Below are 26,202 nucleotides of genomic sequence, written 5' to 3'. Positions count from 1 at the left end.
TAAAATAAATTGTTTTTTAGAAAACATGCACCCGCAGTATCAAGGTTTTTATCTTATTATCATTAGTTCTTACTGCTGTAGTTACTAGTTTCTATTTAGTTATATACTTATCTACTTATATTGAAATATAAGTATAAATTACTATTTTATAGACTTATACTTCTTTTACTATAACTTCTTTTTATTTAAGAGTCACAGATGCACCGCTCTGCAGTGGTCTCCATCAACTTAGAACGCTGAAGATAATTGGATAACTGGCCGTACACGTTAACGCTTTATACGAGGAGGCAAAATAGTTTTTTTTTGAATGGAGGGCAGATCTGTTGTTGGAGAATTATGTCATGTATCAAACTGTACTTTTTCAGATATGTTCAGTTGCCTCAGTCAAAGGTAGAAGCTCCGTCTTTAAAATACGTTATAATTATCTATCTATATGCAATACTATTCAATGCATTGTTATTATTTCAATACATCGGTATACGACAGACTGTTATGTTAATTTAAAAAAAAATATGTAAATATTCCGGAATAATATTGTCTAAAGCAATCCGAAATGTGTAATCAAAGTCAATGACTTAAAAATGAAACAAAACGTATTTCTGAATGATTTTGTAATATTATGAAGTAAAAAATGATAAGATTTAATATCGTATTTGTGTAAACCGCTTTTGAACTGCCAATTTTTTAAAATAATTAAATGGATTTAGTATTATTAGATAGACATATCTCATTTTTCTGTAGACCTATTTATGATACACAATTCCACCATACATTGTTTTGTTATATCTCAAAGGGCTTAGACAGCGTTTTCCTTGAAAGCCACCTCCAACAAATTTCGTTAACATAATATGCTCGTATCACCACGTAACCACGCTATCCATCGGTCTAACTGGGCCTGTCTGCTGACAGACAGACAGACGCGGTGAAGTGATTATTATTTTCGCTAAAATAATCTGTTTTGGGTTCCACATCCTAAAATTGATAATGTATGTAGACGAAGTTATAGATCAAAACTAGTCGTAAACAGTAAACTTCAGCACGCAAGTGAGTATTGTTAGCTTATCGTAGATCAAAATTGTTAAATGGTCGCAAGTTGACATACAATGCTGCACAAACAAACTATAAATTTCGAATGTCGGATGTTCTATCTCGGTGACGGAGCACTTGCAGTAGAAAGGTCTAGAATGCCTTGTATCATTGTTGCGTATCTATGATCTACAATGTATTGTTACACATCTTGCATGTTCTTGTACACACAAGGGTTGAATATTAATGAACAAATTTATCATTAATAAGCAATTCATATTGTATTGTACCTACTATACGCGTACGTTTAGGTACGTAGGTACATTATAATCAGACTATTTATTTAAATCTTATTCACGAATTATTCCTATTTTTGTTGCTTATGTTGCAAGTGGAAGTCCCATCAATAACGGTTTAGCCCTTAAGGAGATAGGTAAGGATGAAAGACCAAAAAAATATTTTCTTTCTTTTCGAGGGTAGTCGTATATTGGAAACATTCATAATATGAATGTAGTATAAAATAAGTATTTTGATATTATATACAGACTTAATATACCAACTGTTTTATTATATTTAATTGTTCTCAATATTCAGTCTATCGCTTACTTGAGGTAAAAATCGTAACTATCGTTGACTTTTCTGTCCCAATAAACTTATCGACGGTAACTCACCTTATTCTCGATGGGACGGCGTATAGCTTACCAGCGATAGAAGTTTGTATGGAAATTGCAATTCACGCGTCCCAATATAAGGCGATAAGAGTGACTTATCGGGTATATTGGGACAGCTTCAGATTATTGAAAGCTAATGACTGACAGTAGAAGGTAGTAATTTATCTCTATCTGTAGATAGTATTGGGAACGGCCGTTAGAGACAAATGATATTATCCACCGCGATGGTAAGCGTCCTAATGGAATGACCCTGGTGATTTGGGTATTCACGGTAAGGACGCTAGTGTGGGACACGACTTGCGTCGACACTCTGGCTCCTTCTCATGTGCAATCTACGTCAGTTGGTGCTGGGGCTGCTGCTTCGACTGCTAAAGACAGCAAGCGTTGCTATAAATGTCGGTCCCAGTCTTACATCTTTGTGCCGTTTGGTGTCAAAATACTAGGCCCACGGGGCTCAGAGGCGCGGAGAATGTAGTATGAGTAGGCGCCTCAATAGACCTATTTCGGTCAACGGATCAGCCTAGCTATCCAACGCGAAAATGCTTCCAGTATTCTTGGTACGCTTCCTAGTAATAATAGTTCTAATTTTAATGTAATCATAATACTGTAAATATATTTATAAGATTTGTATTGTTCGATTCATAATATTATTTTATATGTATTGATTACATTATTTGGAAATGTCTTGATGTTAAAATTTAAAAGGCCCATATATAATTTAAGGTTCTTACAATTTTGTTAAGCTTGTAAATATTTGATGTTTTTGGTGACCACTCAATTGCACTTAACTTGTTTTCTGCTATATATCAATGCTTTTATAAGTTTAAAATCAATGTTTACTTTACTAGAGAATTTTTATCGAAAAGCCTTGAGGATGGCAATGATTTTTATTAGACAATGAACGTATTGTTTTCTATTCCCTCAAAACTCAGCATTGTATTGCAATAAACTATAACGATGAAAGGGTTTGATGAACAAAAAATATTCATTTGTCCCCACTAGTAAACAATTGATGAAATATTATCGTTCGGCGGCAGGCACCCATTCAGACGAAATTCACCTGATATTAAGAATTCGTGCATGAATCATACTTAATGTGACTTTGCCTGTCCTGGTTTTGGAGTTTGACTCGAGTAAATGAGGTGGTTTAATTTATGGCACTTAAGGCACAGTAAAGGCCCCTATTTGATGTTTCGTATAAGTAACGGATTGAGCTACAACAACGGCTACTTAGCTTATAATATCTTTATCATTGGAATATAATATTATGTATTATGGTTAGGTTTGAAGATATTATTTATTTCTCATTCAAGACAACTTAAAGACACATGTTGAGTATCGTTTTAAATTCGCTCCAATCAAAGGCTAACCGCACGAAGAGAGAGTGGCGATTCTCTAATTCGTTTATTAGGCTGTCAATGCATTGTACATAACATATATGCCATTTCCTTCCTTGACAATTAGTTGTTTTTCTATGAAAATAAGAGACGAGTCGTTCAGGACGTTCAGCTGATGGTAATTGATACGCCCTCCCCATTACAATGCAGTGACGGTCAAGATTCTTGAAAAACCCCAAAAATTCTGAGCGGCACTACAAGCTCGTCACCTTGAGACATAAGATGTTAAGTCTCATTTGCCCAGTAATCACACTAGCTACGGCGCCCGTCAGACCGAAACACAGTAATGCTTACACATTACTGCTTCACGGCAGAAATAGGCATCGTTGTGGTACCGATAATCTAGCCGGCAACCTGTGCAAAGGAGCCTCCCACTCGTAAAAGGTTCGCCGCTACCCTTTATCTGAAACACATCTGTACTTCTGTGTGTTCTTGAACCTTAACGGCTGACCTCGTGTGACGCGAACATATCATACATCCCAATAAATCTTAAAGTCGAAGTCATTTTGTGCATCCTTTAACGATGAAGTTGTAAACCGAGGCATTAATTGGAAAATGAACCCACCCAGCTGCGCACACTTCGGTGGCATCTGGGAAACACACGTACGTAGTATCAAACTCCACGTTAAACGCGTCATAGGTGAAACTTTACTTACCTATGAAGAAATGTATACTTTACTCACGCAAATCGAGTGCGTGCTTAATTCGCGTTCTCTTACTGTTTTAAGTTTCGATCCCGCTGAACCGGAAGTTATTGGAATCGGTGGCGGAATGAGTATCTCCATGAGTTACAAATGCAATCAAAATGGAACACTGTTACGAACCCGGTAGATAAGGGTAGAATTGTTGTAGTTAAAGTGTTTAATTGTTCACTACTTATTTGGCTGCTCGCCATCGTTGAAGACGTCCACCCTGGTTCGGATGGAGTCGTTAGAGTTGCGAGTGTGCGTACAAAAAATGGTTCTTACCTAAGACCAGTGGCAAAGGTTTGTCCTTTGCCCACTCAATAAACTTACTGTTATTTTTACATTCGTCTCTTGGACAAATCCGCATTGTAGGTTAAGTTATATCTTGGTTTATTTTTAATTTTATTCTTTATTTCACTATAAGCGCGCGTGATGCATCTTTTTATTTTTTTTTGTTAATTTTTTGTATCGTTAATTGTTTTTTTCCTTTTTCGCATTTCACATTTCTTTTACATCCTTTCCTTTAGGGTATACCCTAAGGCTGGGGGAGTGGTTGCGCCAAATAACTTCATTGCGTAGAATGAAAGGGCTAACTTGGATCGCGAAGTCATTCGCGAAGCGACCGTGAAGAGTGTACGTCGACCCCCGCATAACAATCCGTGCGTTAGATGCGCGCGCGATTTATATTAATTTGAAAAGAAGCTGTGTCTGTGGTGTAATAAAGTGAAGGAAGTCCTGGTGGGGCCTGCAGAAGATATCAAGGTTAGTGATAATAGATAATCTGGAATTTTACTGCATTGGGCTACTTGGTATTACAAGGGGACGAACCCCGCGACCTTTTTTTCCATACAGTCAACTCAAAATAATCTTTTAGATTACCCATCGCGACCAACCACAATAAAATGGTTTAAACGTGTTTTATTTTATTGTGTCAGATGATAACACACTTCCAGAAAAACTGCATTTAATATACTTAAAAATATAAACAAAACAATTTATTGTCATAAAGAAAAAAAGGGAAGTCGCTATATACACTAATTGTATCTTTAGGAATATCTTTCAGTTCGAGCGCTCAATTAGATCTCCCTAAAAACCGCAGCTCCGTACCTAATGTCGACTCTTAAATGAATATGGCCGCAAATTACCGCATATCAAATCATTCCTGTCTTTCATAACTCACTCAATTCAAATTATTTACTTTTATTTTCAACCGACTTCAAAGAAAGAAAAGGAAGAGGATCTCAATTCGATTGGTATTTTTGTTATGTATGTACACCGATTACACTGAGTGTTTGCCATTTGTTCCCATTAAACTTGACATAGTTTGATAATAACTATTATTTTATATTTATGTTAATTAACGTGAGTATTTATTTTATTTTTTATATATTTATTGTACATACATAAACTCATTCGAGTTTTACCGTTTACAAAAGATCATTGAGATACATAATATTATTTAAATTTAAAGTGTTATATGTGTATGATCTGATTATAATGACAATAGAAATACTACAAATAAAACAATCAGTTAATTAACATCTCTGAGTAATTATTTTTTATTAAAGGACGGCTTCGCTAATGACGCGGTCTAAGAATAATATATTTGGGAATATGTTCGTATTATTTCGATTTAATTGCATATTAAAAATATGTTTGGAATAAGAGAGCTATTGGTGTGCTGTTAACATAACCAAAGTTGTGTGGTCTAAAATTAAATGAATTGCTAACGATATGTCTCGTTAGCAATCTGTTTAATTTTAGAACAATTGTTTAAACGTTGCTGAAAGATAATTGTTTACCTATCTTTAATGCGCAGTATTAATTGTAAATTCACAAAGATTATGTCATAATACATAGAGATAATATATTCAATTAATTTATAATTTAAACCGTTGGTTGATATACGAAATGTTAGTAAGTGAAGTCGATACGGTCAGCCTTCGGCCTAATATTTAATATTAAACAATAAAATGTATTATATGAATTAATATAATATAAATAACGAAGAAATCTGATGTTATATTGTGCAACTATCCAATGTGAAGGAAGGGGTCACACGTAACACTAATTATATTTAGAGATATCAATATATTCTTGATAATGTACAAAGGTGGATAACTGAAATTGCTAGAAACTGTCATAACCATTATGTTAACACAAGGAACAAACATAAACTTTTATAATGCCTATACTGCTCGGCTAAGTCGATTTAGTAAGTCTTTTGTGGGGTATGGTATATGATTTTACAACAAGATCACCGATAATGTTCCAAACAAATGTTTTACGATATTGAAAGAATTGTTAAAAAACGTTTGTGTGGTAAAGGTTAATATTATAACATAAATGACTTTCTTAATGATACCACTGATTGTGAATTGAGCGACCGCCTACAGGCTATTAAATAATAAATTTTATTGTACGATTTTACATTGTTACCACATTTTTATATAAAAAAAAATAATACAACTGAGTTTGTTGCGCCCGTTCTTCTCAGGTCTGAGGCATACCTTTTGGAATGGAGTGGTAGTTTTTGACTTTCAATAAGTGGTTTCATATCCTAGTTGGAATTAAAAATTTTGATTGTAAATTTAAATTTGAATTTGAAAAATATTACTTTCTGAAAATCAAATTATAAAATATCTTAACAATCTCCACATTGAACTAACTATAAAGAATAAACGAGAAAATTCCTGACATCGATAATAATAAAATTGATGCAGAAATTCCGTTCATGAAAGCCAGTGCAATAAATTCCTGTTCATTTATTATTGAGAATGAAATGTAAAATTCTGAGAAGCAGTTTGGAATAATATTGTATACTAGCATGTGTTTTCGATAAATTTGCAGTGATTTAAATGATATTGTCTGTGAAAGCCGTACCGGTTCACAAATACTATGTGTAAATAGTGACAACTTAAATTTTATGATAAATTTCATTTAATACCTACTACTACTTTATCTCTATATTGAAGTAATTCGTTTATGAATTTCAATTAAAATAAGTGTATCAAAAGTATTCTTATGATTTTTTAATCAGGTGAATTCTTTCCTAATATTTGCTTGTAATAATGTCTTTTTGTTAACAAAAAAAAACAACGTACTTATACAAAAGATTTATGTTTTATTTAGTGTTAATTCCGCCAATATTTGTTTTTAAACAATTCAACAACACGTTTTTCGCCTCTACACGAGGCATCCTCAGGACCTGTTGTCTCGCCAAAACAACGTACTTGTAAATCAGCTACTACCAGTAGGAGCCTCCGTTGCACAGGAAGCCGGCTAGATTATAGGATGGTTCCCATGGTCCGTTGTGGTCAACGGCTTCTATTTCTGTCGTGAAGTCTCGTAATGTTTAAGCATTACTGTGTTTCGGTCGGAAGGGCGCCGTAGCTAGTGAAATTACTGGGCAAATGAGACTTAACATCTTTTGTCTCAAGGTGACGAGCGCAAACGTAGTGCCGCTCAGAATTTTTGGGTTTTTCAAGAATCCTGAGCATCACTATAGTGTACTGGGTGGGGCGTATCAGCAGCTGAGCGTCCTGCTCGTGTCGTCCCTTATTTTCATAAAAAAAAAGAAAAAAAATCAGAATATTATTGTTTAACGCCTCAAGAGTTGCCACAAATAATGTGATGATGGATAATATTCTCATACGGCCATCGCTAATCTAATCACTAGATCTTTTTATTTATGGAAGAGAAGGGGAAACGAGTGTACGGGTATATGTTAAGTACACTATATGTTAAGTGATTACCGCTGCCCACATTCTTTTGCAATACCAGAGGAATCAGAGGAGAGTTGCCAGCCTTCTAGAAAAGTGTACGCGATTTTTTGAAGTTACCCATGCCCTATCCTCCTGGAAACACCGTACAAGGAAGTTTATTCCCCAGCTTGGTTGTAGGAGGAACACATTCCGATGGTGATCCCGGTGAGGTTGATATCCCCATGGTCTTGGATATTTGTTTATAAAAAATTAAGTAAGAAAGTAAGTAAAGTAAATTAGTTAAAGCAAAATGTAATTTTGATACGGAATTGGATAAATGAGTAACAAAAAATTAATATTTAATTTTTATTTTTAAACAGATACTTAAATATCTAAATCTTAAATATTTAATTATTACATCTATTAAAATAATGCACCATAACGTTCTTTACAAATTACGATTCAATTTAAATTTATATTACAATCAGAAATTTGTTACAAATTAAAAATTTAATTATTGTTAATATCGCAACTTATCTCTATTTTACAATTCACTTGTAGTATAATTTTATATCTACAAGTTACAACATATGACTGATTACTCGAAAGTTTTCAAGTTACATTTTGGGTACCTCAGATGCAATGATAGCTACGCCATATTTCATTGTGAAATCAACTTTCTCTTCACTAAGAAATATCATTTAAATTCTACTAAACGAAATAAGGTCATATAATAAAAAATAAATTGGTGTAGATGTGGCTTGACCGTGTGGCCATTAACTCCTTTCACATAAGGAAATATTTTGTTATAAAGATTAATTCAAGATTCCTAGTCATAATATCTAAGAGGAAAATCATTCATAAACATTCGTCTCTCAGACGATCAAGGGTCTATAGCTTGTGAGTGTGTAACTGTGAGTCAAATGCACTCATCGTGACGTAACAGTCAAACGATCCAGTAGAAGCAAATTTTAAGTTTGGCACCGTCTATGAGACGTGTGAAACAAGGGTAAATTTGTAAACAATATTAAATTTCAATTAAATTAATTTATGACTAGTTAAACCTCATGGAACGGTATGTCTTGGTGTTGTTTTTTCTATCGAGATTTATTTCAATAGTATTTCATATTTTATAATATTTTGAATTACAGGCAATGATACGGTAAAAGAAAGACCTGTTAGCGATTACTAAATAAGAAAAATAAGATAAACAGAATTGTTTTTAAGGTTCTAAAACTATAATTATAATATACAATAGAATATTCAACATTCAATTTAATTGTTATTCATTTAAGTATATTTCTATTAAGTTAAATATCAACATCATCATCAGCCGGAAGACGTCCACTGCTGGCCGACCCCCAAAGATCTCCTCGATGATCGGTCCTGTGCTGCCCACATCCAACGTATTCCGGCGAACTTGAACAGATCATCGGTCCATCTTGTGGGGGGCTTACCAACATAACCATTTACCAACACGTCTTCCGGTACGTGGTAGCCATTCGCGGACTTTTCTGTCCCACAGTTATATTTACTACATATAGATTTCTAGAAGAATGAAGAATATTGTGGATAATAAATGATGCACAACACGAGAAACTCTTATTAATTTCAGTTTTAATAACTGATTATTGTTAATTAATCCTGATTTCTCTCCTAATCCATATACCCTACTGTACTGAATTCTTCTGTAGTTATAATTAATGGACAAATCTTTAAAAAACTTGAACATATTATTCTCCATTCAAATATAATTTTGTTTAGTTTTTAATGGGAAACTATGTTACTATTTTCTTCTTATAAGTATATTCGAAAAACCAGTCATAATTTTAATATTAATATACTGTTGTCATATTCATACATACAATATTATAATACAGAACACAGCCATTATTTAAACATTATAACAAATTTATAACTAGTGCTTTTTTTGGAAATCGTAGCCTTAGTGTACCTAAAAGGAACAAGAATAATTGGTAACATTTAAATGGTTATTAAGCGGGCATTTCACATTGCAGACAACGGCTCACTGACTGTAGATTATCACCTCCACTGAGTACATTATTGACGCGTATCACTTATTAACTTCAAGCATGTAAATTTACAAAGTGAGACTAAACCGTCTGATTTGCACTCCAAATGTGAAATTTGTAAACAAGTCTCGTTACCAGACGAAATTCATAATAACCCGAAATAGGCTTTCGTATATTTCAAGGTACATAACAAGGCCTTATAACAAAAAAAAAAATTTCAGACAACAACCAACAGAATTCATAATTTCAAAATAGCACAGCTTTATTTTCATTTTATTCAAATAATATCTAACAAACCATGATTCTAGCTTAAGATTTTTAACAACCAAATCATATTTATTATGTACAATGTAACTATGGGTATTTTAAGTATACAAAGTAATTTGTTATGGTTTTAAAGTGATACTCTCACTTCTGGGATTAATTACACAAATAAAACTGAAAACAAAATTTTATAAACGATGCGGTACTCGAACCCGCGAACTCTCGCGTTCCGTACGAGCGCTCTTTCCAACTAAGCCAACCATTCGATTGACGTATCGTTGCTAAAATCTTGTATGCTTTGTTCAACTCTCAGGTCTCAGGCGTCTACAGGATAAACTTTACAGTTGATAACCTGCTCACCCAAAGATTTTATCAACAATACGTCATTCGAACGGTTGGCTCAGTTAGAAAGAGCGCTCGCACGGAACGCGAGAGGTCGCCGGTTCGAGTCCCGCATCGTTCAAAAAATTTCGTTTAAAGGTTTTTTTTGTGTACTATACAAAGCGTACAAAACTTACTAAAAAGTGAGAACTTATTGCGTGGCCTTCGTAAGTTACTTTACATTTCTACATAAACAGAAGTGAAAACTTTATCAAACCGAAGTAAATAATACAATACTGAATAATAGTAAACGACGTTCAATACAAATAGTATTTTCTGTGATTAACGCGAGTGCTACACATTTAAATAAAATACTTTTTAAAGTATTTAAACGGGTGTAATTGTAACTATATACATTAGGTTCGTGTGTAAAAGTTACATTTACATTATTATTTCATTTATATCAATGTTTCCTGATATTTACATATGACGTTTTCGGGGGGACTAACTGTACTTTAAAAAGTATTTTATTTTAATGCAATACATAATTCTAAATATAACTATTTTCACTGAGTTTTTATTAGCCGAGCTTAATGCCTCAGTCTCATTTAATACCCACAAAATAATGTGCTCAGCGCAATTAAGGAAGTTTTCACTTCAAATACTTTTAATACAAAACTGATTGTTAACTACTTATCAAGCATACGATAAGTAGGTTGTAAATAAGTCATATATCAATATTAGTGAGCGTACGTGAGACTAAAATGAACCAAAATTACTACAGTAACAAATCATAGATGCAAGGCATGGCAATGATTTCAAGTATAATTTTTACAACGACCCTGGAATTCTCTAAGCTTAAATTCAAAATAACAATTCTAGGCAAACAAGTTATTCAGCTATCTGATTGCAGTCTCCGTGCAGTTTTCTAATGTTAATTGTAAAATTACTTGTAATATAAGAACAAGAATCGTGGGTATGCAGACCTTGGTAGCACCACCTGTAACAAAAATTCTTTGGTTTTATCACGGAATCGACTGCATGTTGGTAAATATATAGAACCATAGTAGTAACGGTGTTTAATGTTGACTTAACGCTTCGAGCTTTTTAAAGAATATTATAGTAAATTGTACGTGCGTTCATTGAAAATATTTCGCGTCTTGTTAAAGCTGTAGGCGGGAAGAACGATCAGTCAATATTTTTGATTTTTCCAGTAAATAACAGTTTTTCATAAACCAAAGTTATATTTTAAGTTATTTTTAATCAAGTGATCACCTTCCCATTTGACGTAAATTTGTGCTAAAATTATCATAGTTTGAAGTGTTGCTTGCAAAACAACTGCCTATACATGAGCGAAATGTTCCTAAATCTTTCAACACTTCTAATGTTTGTGGTAAATATAATTTTTTCAACATATTTTACATTTTGAATCTAACTTTTTGTGAAAAACCAAGCATTTTATTTTCATTTTAATATAACTGTAGTCAATTTCACATTATACCATTAAAAATTTCCCACGTTGTATATTAGCAAATTTATCTAAAATTGTTTAACCCCTTAATACTTTTTTTTTACACTTAAAGAAGATATTTAAAAAAAATGTTTTACCAGTCAAACTTCTTCCTAATGCTGACACAGGGTTAGCATTTCTCTCCCGAAGGACAAGTGTATGGCTCATCGACTGCCATACGTCAAATATCGAAGCTTCACACCTGCAAAATTTCATAAAACTCATTTCAATACCTAGTCTTTTTCAATATTCAGTTTTACCTCAAATATCACGGAAAACATAATTTTATAAATTTAGGGCTGCAAGTTGGAGTAGATTTAAATTTAACACACTTTTGCATGTTTTTAATGACAATAAAGGACGAAACGAGCAGGACGTTAAGCTGATAGTAATGAATACGCTCTGCCCACTACAATGTAGTGTCGCTCAGGATTCTTGAAAAACCCCAAAAATACTAAGCGGCACTACAATTGCGCTTGTCACCTTGAGACATAAGATATTAAGATTCATTTGCACAGTAATTTCAAAAGCTACGGCGCCCTTCAGACCGAAACAAAATAATGCTTACACATTACTGCTTCACGGCAGAATCAGGCGCCGTTGTGGTACCCATAATCTATGAATGAATGAATGATTTATTTACTTACTCAACAAAATGCAGGTGCAATAGGTCGAAAATAATTTCTGATGAGCCTTATACATTTTACTAACTTTTGTAACTGGTGTTTGAATATTACATAAAATTTAATTAAATAAGGGGAAAGAAACAATATAGGATTAAAACGTTAAGTTATACATAAACTTTATCCTATATATTATATAAAAGTTATGATTAAAATGTGAACATAATAAAAGTCCAAAACCAATTACATTAAAATATCCTTAAGCGTTAGGTTGTCCTTAATTTAAGATAAGATTATCTCTGAAATATTATAAAAGCATTCTGGACGGCATTCTGTGCAAAGAGGCCTCGAACTGGTAGATATATAATTTCTTGAGTTGTAATCTAGTTTTATCTATAAGTATTTAAGATGATAAGTTAATCTAATAAAGCGAGTCATTAAAAACTTATATACAAATTACTGAGTATATTTCCGCCGCCGCTCAGAATTTTTGGGTTCAAAGAAGAATGAATCCTTAGTTCGAACGAACTAAATGAGTCTCCAAATGATTTGAATTTTCTTCAGTGTTGATTCCGCCAATATTTGTCCTTAAATAATTCGACACTTGTTTCGCCTCTACACAAGGCATCCTGAGGACGTGTTGACACTAAAGAAAACTTAAATCATTTGGATAAATATGGATTTCCGCAAAGTAACGCCTACTTCAATAAATGAACTAAATAAGTACAAATCAGTATAAATATTGGTTGTGTCTTAGCATAGGAATTTTAATAATATATGCATAGAAAGTTTAAACAATTTGTTATGTTTTTAAAGTGATAACCCTCACTTCTAGGATTAATACACAAATAATATTTGAAAACCAAAAAATTTTTATGAACGATGCGGGACTCTAGATCCTGTAGATGAAGCCACAACCTGAGAGTTGAACAAGGCATACAAGATTTTATAGCAATACGACACTCAAACGGTTAGCTCAGAGCACCGGCACGGAACGCCGGAGGTCGTCTGTTCGAGTCCCGCATCGTTCATAAAATTTTGTTTTATGTTTCAAATTTAATTTGCATAGAAAGTTTGTCATACATTCTTACGGAGTAGAATTATAATATATTACCGTAGAACAAGCGTTGGTAATGGCGATAGCACAGCTGTTTCCAACTCCAAACTTGAAAGACTTGAAGCGTAACCATTGCTAAAATTTGTCACATGGTTTGCTGTGAAGCTAGGTACCTGTAGACGGTAATATTCATTAAGTCACTTTCTTCAGTCTAGCACCATCACCATCATCAGCCGGAAGACGACCACTGCTGGACAAAGGCCTTTTCTAAAGATCTCTACGACGATCAAATTCAAATTAAAATATTTTTATTCAAAATAGGATTCAAAATCACTTATTCACTGAGAAGAACGGGCACAAGAAACTTAGCGGTTTTTTTTATTATAATAATATGGATTACACTGTAATATCGTATAATAAACATTTTTATAATTAAAGAGCCCGGGAGGGTTCACTTCATTCCCAGTCTGTGTTATCATTAAGAAATGCGTTTATGCCATAGAAACTTTTCCCACACAAACGTTTTTTAACAAGTATTTTAAATTTCGTAACACATTTGTTTTGTACATTTTCTGGGATCATATTGTAGAAGCATATACATCGCCCAATAAAAGACTTACTAACTTAACCGAGTAGTAGGCATAACAAGTTTATGTTTATTCCTCATGTTCATATTATTAATATTTATTGCTTATTAACATATAAAACATTATGAACATATTGAGAAGCAACAATCAAAATATTTTTTTTTTTAATTTTTCTCATAATGATTCTTTAGCACCTTTATAAATAGCGCGAATAGCCCTTTTCTTCAGCACAAAGATGGTATTAATATCAGCCGCACTGCCCCACAACAATATACCACAGGACATTGGTCCTGCACTACCCTCATCAGACCAGATCGTCGGTCGATCTTGTGGGGGGGGGCCTCGGAAGACCAACACTGCGTCTTCCGAGACATGGTTGCAATTTGACTTTACTACCCTACCGCCCAACTGTCCGTCGAACTATGTGCCCATTGCCACTTAAGTTCCGCAATCATTTGGGCTATGTCGATGACTCAATTATATTATATCAAGACTATATAACTTAATTATAACAAGTATCTTAATTATATTTCATGGTAATGACGAAGCGTTTGTGTGGGAAAGGTTATTATAGCATAAACGATTTTGTTAATGATGCTACAGACTGGGAATGAAGCGAACACCCTCAGGCTCTTTAATTAAACATGTTTATTCTACGATATTACATTTTAATCCATATCTTTAAAAAACCGCTGAGTTTCTTGCGCCCGTTCTCCTCTGGAGCAGACTCTTTTGAATGGGTGGTAGTTTTTGACGTTGAATAAGTGATTTTGAATCCTATTTTGAATAAAAATATATGAATTTGAATACTTTTGTCTATTTATTTTCTCTTCCAAAACAAGGTACATTAGGTACGCCTCACTTAGATTATTATTCGCAAAAGTGAAAAAGTAAGGGATATATGAATATAACAGATTTCCACCAAGAATGTGTTTGTATGTTGCGTTCCCTCAGGGTATCCTCGCTTGAACTGAATACAGTGCTATGAAGCAAATAGTCAATAAATAAAAACAGAAACTGCAAATACGAATACCGTTTGCTTTTCACAATAGCGCTTATAAAATATAAGCAATACTTAGAATACGTCATACAGATAGCACTATTACGATTGAAAGTTAAAGCGCTTTGGCACTACGTCCGATCCGAATCCGATCCGCTCCCGTGAAAATACGGTCCGGTGTAGTCAAGAACTATTTCTAACGGTTGACGGAAAGAAATCGGATGACGGAAGTTCTACGACTACTACGGACCATGTTTTCACGGATACGGATCGGATAGTGGGAAAGCGCTCTTACTGCCGTTTTCAATAACCTATCTAGCCTTAGTATAACTTACTAGTGGTAAGACAAATCTATCCTTTTACGCTTACTTACATTTCAATAACCTATCAACATCAAGCATTGGGCTATAACTGTATTGGACATAACTATGGATAGATATGATCTTGTCATTAAACGTAAAATAGATACGTTATTGAAAACGGTTATGTTAACTCTGAATTTTTTTGATGTTTTCTTATTAAATTACTTATCTTTTTTTTTTACGTTTCACAGGACAGTCGAAACGTTTGAGTATTTTTGGCATCAATTTGAATACATTGTAAATATAAAATACGTATCGTGACTGTCATTATTTGAACTAAGTGAATAAATTCTTATTTGAGTGTTTTTTTTAATTGTTATGAAAAATAGAATAAGAATTTATTGATATATAACAGGCCAGAAACCACTGAGGTTCGTCCGGAATGTAAGAAAAATACTATTATCGTCTACAATTAATATTAACTTATAAATACACAATTTATGTACAACAGATAGATTGTAATAGTAAATAATAAAGTAGTATTTAAAAAAACGTGGATATATACTTATTTCATATAAATAAGCCACGATAGGTATTTTATTATCCCAGCGGAAACTCCATAGGGAGTGCCGCTTGCGCCTCTCTCTCCCCATGAGAAGGTCGCCTTCGATGAAGGCTTAGAGGGCACCTGCCCAAAGCCAACTGCAGGTGGTGTTTAGTGGGTAGGCACCTAGGTTTCTCGTGAGTCCCACATAACCAACGCAGACTTAGGCTGCGTTGGTATGCATGAGCATTCACCACCTCCCTCCCGTCGTTATCCCGGAGGGTAGCCCATTCCCTTGCTTGGGCGCAAAAAAAAAAAAAAAAAAAAAAAAAAAAAAAAAAGTATTTTATGACTTCAATTTATTATTCGCAGGGAATGGCAACTATAATTTTATACAGTTTAATTTTTCACCGCATATTCCTCGAAATTAATGAAATATTGCATTAAATTACTCACCATCTGTTCATTCACGTACCACGTGATGTTTGCAGCTGGTAGTGATGGTGGTGACGAACAGTTTGCATGAATATGGTCACCACCGACATACGTCATCCTGTCTGACGTAATATTCGGACCAATCAGAGGTGGTTCTAAAAGATAAACAAATAATTATTCATTATATTACAATATAGTAAAAGCGGAAGATTAAGAAACGGACGTAACAAGAAGTGATAATGGACAGCAAGAAAAGAAAGAAAAAAGAAAGAAGGATATGGGAACCGAAGAAAAGAAAGACAATAAAGAAGGTGAGAGAACCATTTCAAATAGTAGTACCTGACTAGATTTGAGTAGACTGGGATAGATTATGATGGATATTTCGAAAAATAATATTAAAAAAAGGAATTAAGTATTAGTAATTTTCAAGATTTATCAATTAGAAAATTCAAAATAATTAATGATAGGAAACATTGTCTAGAATATTACATCTACAATCATTTATACACAAATAACATCAAGTACAGTCGTTTTAATAATTATAACAGTAAAATTATTTTATATTTATATTATAGAATATAGCTCGTAGGTTACACGTCACATTAGCAGGAATTATAATTAATAATTATAATATTTCTCAGAATTTCAAATTCGATTCAAAAATCAAAGAAGTGTAATGCGAGACTAATTATGAATTGAAACAACTATTAATCCTCAACGTTTTGAAATATCATGTTGGATCAGAAGATTATAGAAGAGATACAAAGTTGGTCAAAACGTACATCTAATGAGTTGTTAAGGTTAAGGTGTAACTGTTTTCACGAAGACGTAGATTTGAGTGTGAGATATTTGTCGTGCACTATACATTGCACGTATTCCTATTAGTAGGTAACCTAAATAATTTTGTATCCTCCCATACCTAGAAATTTTCACTTCCATTATGGTATACAGAGAGGCTTTGATCTAGATGAGAGAGATATAATATTATGATCATCAGTTTCCTCTTCAGTTAGACTGATGATTATCGAATCAATTTTATAGAGTTCCCAATTAACAAATATCAAAACAATTGAATACATTGTTACACAATGCCAACAAAGAACAAAGCCAAGCTGCGTTTCATAATAACAGGATAAAATGGATCTAAGTCCACGCTGTTTATGTAGTGGCTACAGCTAGTTTTGTTTCATGCACCGTTTCTACTCTCTACAATTAATTTAGGATAATGAAGTTGTCGACTTCATTTAAATCTATGCATACAGTTTGCTTTTAAGTGTTGAAAAAAAAAATTTTTTTTTATGAAAATAAGGGACGAGACGAACAGGACGTCCAGCTGATGGTAATTGATACGCCCTGCCCATTACAATACAATGCCGCTGAGGAATCTTGAAAAACCCCAAAAATTCAAAGCGGTACTACAAATGCGCTTGTCACCTTGAGACATAAGATGTTAAGTCTCATTTGCCCAGTAATTTCACTAGCTACGACGCCCTTCAGACCGAAACACAGTAATGCGTACACATTACTGCTTCACGGTAGAAATAGGGGCCGTTGTGGTAACCATAATCTAGCCGGCATCCTGTGCAAAGGTGCCTCCCACTCCCACTCCCACAGAATGCCGGCTAGATAGGGTATGACAGCGGTGCCTTTTGCAAGCAGTAGTCTGAGGAACTATTTGAAGGGCGCTGCAGCTAATGAAATTAATGGGCTAATTAGACTTAACGTCTTCTATCACAAACTGACGAGCGTAATGTCGCTGACTGATCCATTTTGAGTTTCTTAAGAATCCTGAACGGCACAACATTGTTATGGGAAAAGCGTCACATTTTCTATTAGGTGAACAATTTTTCCGTTACGTCACTTACTCTTATAACAAAATACGGATTGCACTCCGGGAGTTCCGGAAGAAGTGAAAACTTGAACATAAACGTCGTACAATTTTGAATATTTTGGAATGGTTAGGAAATAATTTCGCACAAATTTATTTATTTATCTGAATAAAAATACTAGCATTTATGTGGTTAGAAACAATATTCATTTATTGCGCTAACGTACACAAAAAATGAGAATATATATTACACAATTCAGAACTATTAGAATTATTTTAAACTAAAAAGTTTATCTCTCCGAAAAATCAACTTTCATCCATAATTTCAGAACAAAAACTGCATTTAAAGTCCTGGTATATGTTGCTAGGACGACACATTATTTCAACCGCTATGTAAGACATAAGCAATAGAGTAGGGATGGATACTTACGTACATTACTATCACCGCTACCATATTCAGAGAAAACGTAACATTTTGTGAGAGCCAATAAGATAAAAACTACAATAGACTATGAAAAGGCTTGGAGTTATTTACAAGACCTAGGATTACTTGAATTATTTAACTGCACTGATCCGAATGTGTTGAGTGAGTAGCTATTGCAAAAATTATCAGATTCTATAAAAAATAATATTGTAACAGTAAAAATGCCAAAGAGCAAACGTTTTATTAAGCCGTGGATTACTCCCGGTATTCTAAGATGTATAAATAACAGAAATAAATTACAAATGCAGTCAAAACATGATCCTCATAACGAAATTTTATAAATAACATATAGTAGATACAGAAACTATGTAAATAACTTAATAAAAAAACTAAAAAGGCAATACGAAAGAGATCTCATCGCAAAATCTGTCGCTAACAATAAATTACTCTGGAGAAATATAAAAAACATCACATACTCAAGACAAACTAAATCTAAGAACACAGAGTTACTAAACACCAAATCTTCACCTTATGAATCAGCAAATTTCTTCTTCTTCCCTGCCTCATTAAAACAGTCAATTATTACCCCAGTATACAAGAATGGGGACAGAAATGACGTTAATAATTACAGACCTACATCTATCTTACCTTGCATTTCTAAAATTTTAGAAAAGCTAATAATTTCTCGCCTTCTTAACTTTCTAAACAGATTTAATATAATATCTCCTTCGCAATTTGGATTCAGAAAAGGTATATCCACAGAAGATGCTGTAACTGCGCTATCTTCATTAGTAACCGAACATCTTGTTCAAAATTCAAAATGTATAACTATATTTCTAGACTTAAAAAAAGCCTTTGACACGGTTTCTGTCCCTATTCTTGTGAACAAGCTGGAAAATATTGGAATCAGAGGTATGCCATTAACTCTTTTTAAAGATTATCTTTCTCAAAGAAAACAAAAAGTCAAATTAGAACAGTACTAAGCGAAGCTACAAAGGTAACATATGGTGTACCTCAGGGTAGCATATTAGGAACGAACTGTGCAATCTTAAAATCGATGATGCTAAAATTTTCTCGTACGCTGATGATACAGCCGTTGTCTTTTCTGGAAGTACCTGGGCAGATGTAAAAAATAGCGCTGAAAAGGGAATGGCTCAAATATCTGCTTGGCTGAAGTATAATTTACTCTCATGAAATACTTCTAAAACAAATTATATATGCTTCAGTATTTATAATAACAATCAGCCCGATGGCAACTTTACTCTGAAAGTTCATGACTGTAAACTTAGCAAACATAATAACTGTAACTGTCCCCAAATCAATAAAGTAGACAATTTCAAATATCTAGGAGTCATACTGGATCAGAGGCTGTCCTGGTACCCTCACCTTGAGCAACTGGCTGAAAGAGTCAGAAAATTAATGTGGGTTTTTCGCTCACTGAGGTACGTGGTCCCAAATAATGACAAATCTGAGAATGATAGTGATTCCTCTAACACTCTGCTAAAGAGGATATATTCTGCACTAGTTGAATCCATCCTAACCTACTGCATTCCAGTATGGGGAGGTGCTGCAAAAACAAAGTTTTTAGACGTTGAGCGCTCGCAACGAACATTGATTTAGGCCATGTATTTCAAACGTTACAGATATTCTACAGAACAACTTTACCTTGAGTGCGGTTTAATCTCTGTGATGAAACTGTTTCTGAAATATGTTTAACTCAAAAAACATAAAGACGTACCATATCTCATCAATAAAAACAAAGTAGGAGGCAACCCAACGTAACTATAGTGCCTCGAACCATAACTAGGTTTGCTAGCGCACAATACAATAGTCTTTTAGCTCAAATTTACAATAAAATGAATAAGAAGCTACATATCCACTCAAAACAATATAACAACTGTAAAAAAATCGTAGAGAAGTGGTTAAAGTCTCTCGACTCTGAGGCAGCGGAGATTTTACTCAAACAACTTAGATAATGTACAGAATATTATAATTTATCTAATATTTACATAGATCAGACAGAAGATATTCCACACGCACTTAACATATACACACATGCACACAGCACTCACAAAAACACACAGTATCGCACGCACACACACACATTTATCATTTATGTTTATAATAATAAAAAATGACTTACATGTTCTTTAAGAATTAAAAATTGTAATTGTAAATCTATGTATCTGTATTTGTTAAGGTGTTCAAAAATAACTTTCCAAATACTTAAATTGTACATTTATATTCATTTCATAACCTTATTATATGCATTTCATAACCTTATTATATTCATTTCATAACTTTATTATTATTTCACCACCATATCAATAAAACTTTTGTTAAAAATAACACATTGCTGAAATGGAAGAGCGGAGACACCTGGTACAGGCATTATTTGCCTAAAAGGTGACTCCAGCCACTAGCTGCTGTAAACAATGTTTTAAGAGAAACAAATTATTATTAATTATTAATTTATATTCTCCTGGTATCTTTGCAGTAATTACATCGTGCGAATGACGTCAGAATATACACACATCAAAAAAGTCTAAGCAACATGTATTAATTTAAATTTTAGGATGGTTTTTCATATTATAACGTTGTATTTTGTTTTTATAAAAATATTTTAGGGTCCTATGATGTAAAAATAACAGCTGTTATCTTTATAAGTTCTTTTAATAACAGAAATTAACAATATTAGAATATACTGCAGAACATTAGCAACTAAACATTTTTTTAACAAAATGGGGTTGAGGTCTGGAGATTGTACAGGCCAGGGCAATACCCGGACGTTCTCCGTTGCCAAGTAATGACTAGTTGTATGTGAACGCGCATTGTAATTCATTAACGTAAAATCCGAGCCAAAGGTTTGTGCAAAAGGATGGCCATAAGGTCTGAGAATATCCTCAACGTAATTTTCAGCGTTCATGTTTTCATATACAAAAACTAGTTCAGTTCGCTTGTTCGTCATAATACCCGCCCATACCATAACTGTTGAGCCGCTGTATGGATGAACATCCTGAACCTGAATGCACCTAAGCCTTTCAGTATTTCCGGGCCGACGGTACACTCGCATCCTTCTTGGACCCCGAATCGCGACTCATCGGAAAACATAATTTTATCCCATTGTTCCTGGGTCCATGTTCTGTATTCTCTACAACATTCATTTCGACGAGCGCGATTCCCGAGACGTGGGCACCTAATTGGGCGCCGAGCTCGTAGGACTACTCATGCAGTCGATTTCGCACAGTTTGAGGACTTACATCCACACCACTTGAATTTTGTAGCCTCTTGCAGTCAGTTGTATGTACCGGTCTTGCCGAGTGGTTGTACTCCTTTTACGGCCTGAATGCTGTTCCCTTGTATTATTGTAGCGCTGCCAAAGACGACAAATGACACTTTTGATAAAATTAAGACTAAATGTAGCAATAAAAACGCACTTAAATACAAACAAATTCCCTTTAATTTAATTTTTTGAAAAAAACAAAACATAATCGATTTTTTTACAACCAGCCAGTATGTCCTCAATAACAAAAAAAGTTTTCATACATATGCACTTTGAGTGAATAAAGACTTAGAAATTAATTAATATAAATGGTAAATTAGTAATATCATGCATATTGTTAAGACCTTTTTGATGTGTGTATAATGGTATAGTCGCGTCATACATGAGACAATCTCTTCTTCAGCTATGATTGTCTGGTACCAAAACACTGTATAAAATTGTCTTACGAATTTTCGATCAGAGCACGTGTCATGACGCGAGTCAAGAAAAGTGCTCAACGCCACTAAAGAAGTTTTCACTTCAAAAATATAATGCAGTGTTGCAAAAACGGTAGGTAACAGTACGCAGAAAAATAAGGAAACGGAATTAAAAAGACTCAAATATAAAGATAACGAACAATTCAAAAAAGTCCAAACACGACTAGTTAACACGTCTCATATAGTTCCGATCTCAACCTCCGGGTCCATCACCAGATCAGTTCAATGGTACAAATTTTATTTAAACTCGGCTAGTTATAGTTGCCTTACTATATTGTTGCCATCTTTAACGTACTACATTCTAGGGATATTTAATTAAAATATTCCGCTGGTCATTTGTACCTAGTGTGCTTCATAGGTTCCACTTCACCAATATTATATTCTGAACACTAATGTTTGACTTTATTAAAACATTGACGTACAATAAACAGCTAGACAATCCCAATCGCCTATTAAAAGGTCGTCATAGATGTATAATGAAATAATAATAAATAAATAAAATGTATACAAATAACATTAAAATTTACAGTTTTTTTCGTGGCAGTAATGATTAAAGTTTATTGTAATATTATCATTAGAAGTAGTAACACTAGGTCATGTGCAAGACGAACGTGATCATGAGGCTAAAACATTTTGTTTTAGAAATTGAATTGAACTATTTAGCAAAATGATAAAAAACGTCAAGTTTGTTACACAATTTTGTAAATTTAAAGGGGCACTTACCTGAAATACAACACTCCGTGCTTTTAAAGTTTGAATATGGTTTTATATGGATATTTTTCACTGAGCACTTTCTCATTGCGGGGAGTTGTATTCAAAGCTCGGTAGAAACACAACTGAATGAAAACCTAATAGACGTATAGGCAGAGTTTAACTTCAGACAAATTTGAGCGTGATTGTGAGACTAGTTTTTTTTTGTACGTCAATGGATTAAAAACATAATTGAGGAATTCACCTACAGTTGCTAGAGTTTTTGAGTTAATTCATCACAAATAAACATAATTGTGATGGATTGACTCAAAAATATATAACGAACGATATATTTAATACGAAGCTATATTTAGAAGAGAGAAATTTAAGCTTTTCCTTTATTAAGGGATTCCTACGAAAACTGTATAATGAATCCAAGGGAAATTTGACTATATAATTCATTATCGGGCGCGTACTCTGTAAACAATAGGTGTCATATAAAATAGGCTTAGATAATGTATACGTCTAAAAAGAGTCTCTTACTGTTACACAACTGTTAAAAACAGCTGCCAGAAATATAAGTTCGTACTCTATCTAGACTTATAAATGATCTTAGAAAATAGGCGTAATTTTTTAAGCCAAAGTAAAAACATTAGAAGTCTAGAAAGACAACCTAATCTTGCTTTAACATTTTGATTACGGCTACAAATAGCGAATTCTGTTCACATATTCGCTTTAGAAACATCGGAAAACTGTTCAATGTAAACGAACTAATCCTCACGAATCGCTTATCCAACTCGGGCACGTTTGTATCCAACTTTTATTTCAGTGCCCGCTTAATCCGTAGATTTAGCGTAATAATGGTATTGTTTTAAGCATTTTGTGATAAATCAAAGCTGCTTTGAACCCTTTGATAGCTCAAAATACTAAGGTTTGCTGTACAAATTAAACTTCCATTTTGAAGTGATTTCACTTTCTACTTATTCTGATAGAATACCTCTTAAATGATTGAGAAGCGTTTTATGCTATAATTACTGATTTCTCTATAGAAGGGGAGGACAAACGAGTATCCATAAGGGCATAAACTCGCAATTCCATCTACTAAGCTCCGTAAAATTGCTAAATCTTTTAAAGTGGATTGTGTTATATGTTTTAATAAACTCCCAAATGATATTAAAATATTACCTATTAAAAAATTTTAAGGTATCGTTAAAAATAAATTAACATCTAATATAATGTGAAAGATTATTTGAATGATAAAGATAGTTGGAATTAATGTTTCTATGTTTTGTTAATGAATATTGTTATACTGAATGCTATTGTTACTTTTGTACTTCATCCTGACTTGCACTAAATAACTTATAAAGTTTTACAGTGAATAAAGTTTTTTTTTAATTTGACTTTGGGTCACCTGGTGGTATGCTATTCGCGCTATTTATAACCTAGGTCCTAAAGAATCATTGAGGGCGAAAATAAAAGAAATTAACATCTTGACTGTTGCTTCTCAATATATTCTTGATAATGTAATATATGTTAATAGGCACATAAGTGAATTTGCTAGAAACTGTCATAACCATAATGTTAACACCAGGAACAGACATAAACTTATAATGCCTACTAATCGGCTAAGTTGAGTTAGTATGTCTTATGTGGGGCGATATAATATATATTATGCTTTTAGAACAGATCCCAGAAAATGTTCAAAGCTAAAGCATTACGTTATTCAAAATAATTGTTAAAAAACGTTTGTGTGGTATAGTTTACTATAACATAAATGACTTTCTTAATGAACACAGTCTTTCGTTTTGGATTGGGTAGTAGTTTTTAACTTCGAATAAGTGATGTCACATCCTATGTTGAATAAAAATATTTAAATTTGAATTAAGTATAGTTACCGCGACCCATGCTCTCATATAACACCAGAGAAATTGAAGGAGTGTAAGTGCTGAGCTGCCAATGCATTGAATAAACCTAGATTTGTGAATTCCAAAACCGAATAGACATTGATACGTGGCGGGTGAAATTCGAACGGAGGGCATCGTGGTGAGAGTCAACGGTTCTACCTACTGCGCCACCGACAAAACTGAATTTTCACATTGAATATTTTGTGTACATATTTATTGATCACGATGTTTTACTTATTTTAATGTCACGCCATCACTTAACCCTTACGTATATCCTCTCTCTTTTTTTGACGCCATCCCCGTACCAGTATATCGTGGAAGTGTGACATTTCACAATAATTATCGTTATGATAACACGTGAGGACAAAATATTTCATATGAATACTCGTACAAGTTCTCTACAACTATACAATGTTCAAAGTGGTTGCGCCGCAATCATCTATTCTCTTTTTTTGCTATGGCGAACTATAGTGCATATAGTTCCTGTAGTAATAGAGAGATACCTAAAGACAACGGACGCATTTGTATCTGATTGGCTTATCTAATGCCTATTGACTCTCGCGCCGGTTAATAATCAATTGTCACCGGATACTGGCACAGTTCGCATGCATATTCATTCATCAGTGGTCAACGGCCTATGGGCATCGCTTCAAGTATTCACAGTAACAAATCAAACTTTAGCACCGGGAGTTCCTAAAGGATTAGCAGGGGCCCCCAGCTCAGCCAGTCTCTTCCTTGGAATCTCAGGTATGTCTGTCTATTGTTTCGCTATAACTTATTTTCATTTTAATATCATATGTTTTAAACACAACGTTTCTCCTTCATAGCAAACCAGAATTCACAGCTTTATTGCGATTGTATTTCTGTTTTTATTTTTATGGAATAGGAGGACAAACGAGCGTACGGATCACCTGACAGCAAGTGATTTGCACCCTGTTCGTTATAATACTCTATCGTTAAGGATTCTTGAAAAACTCAAAATTCTAACCGGCTGCTCGCTAAAGTCATTTTGAGTCAAGTCTCACTATCTCAGTAAGGTTCACTAGCTGCTGCGCCCTTCAAACTTAAATACAATATTGCATGCATCTTGCAAAAAAATCCTTCGTGGCTTTGCTTGACTTGCGATATTAAAACCAAACTGACCCCGTTTCGGTTTACGCCTAAACATACATTAGAAATAAATAAAAGGCATATTAGCCGCAACGCAAAAAGGAAAAAATAAACCGCTTGAGATCCCTGAACGCTTCGAAAGAAACGAAATAAAGTTTCCCTAAGCATTTTCTCAACATGACAAGCGAACGATCTCCATTTAAGGGTGAATCTTTATTCAGGCGTAAAGGAGCAGAATTGAATACGAACGGACCTTTTACTCAATTTGTAAGAACACGTAAACATATTGTTATAGACTTTATCTGAGGCCAATGAATGTAGTTTTAG

At 33.8% G+C, this 26,202-nt stretch overlaps 1 protein-coding gene across 1 annotated transcript in view; it reads right to left on the bottom strand.

Annotated features, from left to right (window-relative positions):
• Positions 1-7,907: 7,907 nt before the first annotated feature.
• LOC126967867 (uncharacterized) overlaps positions 7,908-26,202 on the bottom strand; it is a 207,536-nt gene continuing 189,241 nt past the window's right edge. The window contains exons 5-8 of the mRNA XM_050812556.1: positions 16,182-16,315; positions 13,350-13,465; positions 11,711-11,814; positions 7,908-11,102 (exon numbers count right to left, since the gene is read on the bottom strand). Of these exons, the coding sequence (XP_050668513.1) occupies positions 11,002-11,102; positions 11,711-11,814; positions 13,350-13,465; positions 16,182-16,315 (455 nt within the window). The 3' untranslated portion in view covers positions 7,908-11,001. The remainder of the gene's footprint in view (positions 11,103-11,710; positions 11,815-13,349; positions 13,466-16,181; positions 16,316-26,202) is intronic.

The sequence above is a fragment of the Leptidea sinapis genome, chromosome 14 (genome assembly GCF_905404315.1).
Source record: "Leptidea sinapis chromosome 14, ilLepSina1.1, whole genome shotgun sequence".
Lineage (NCBI taxonomy): Eukaryota > Metazoa > Arthropoda > Insecta > Lepidoptera > Pieridae > Leptidea > Leptidea sinapis.
The sequence above is the reverse complement of the archived record's forward strand: the minus strand, read 5'-3'. Positions and strand labels throughout refer to the sequence as shown.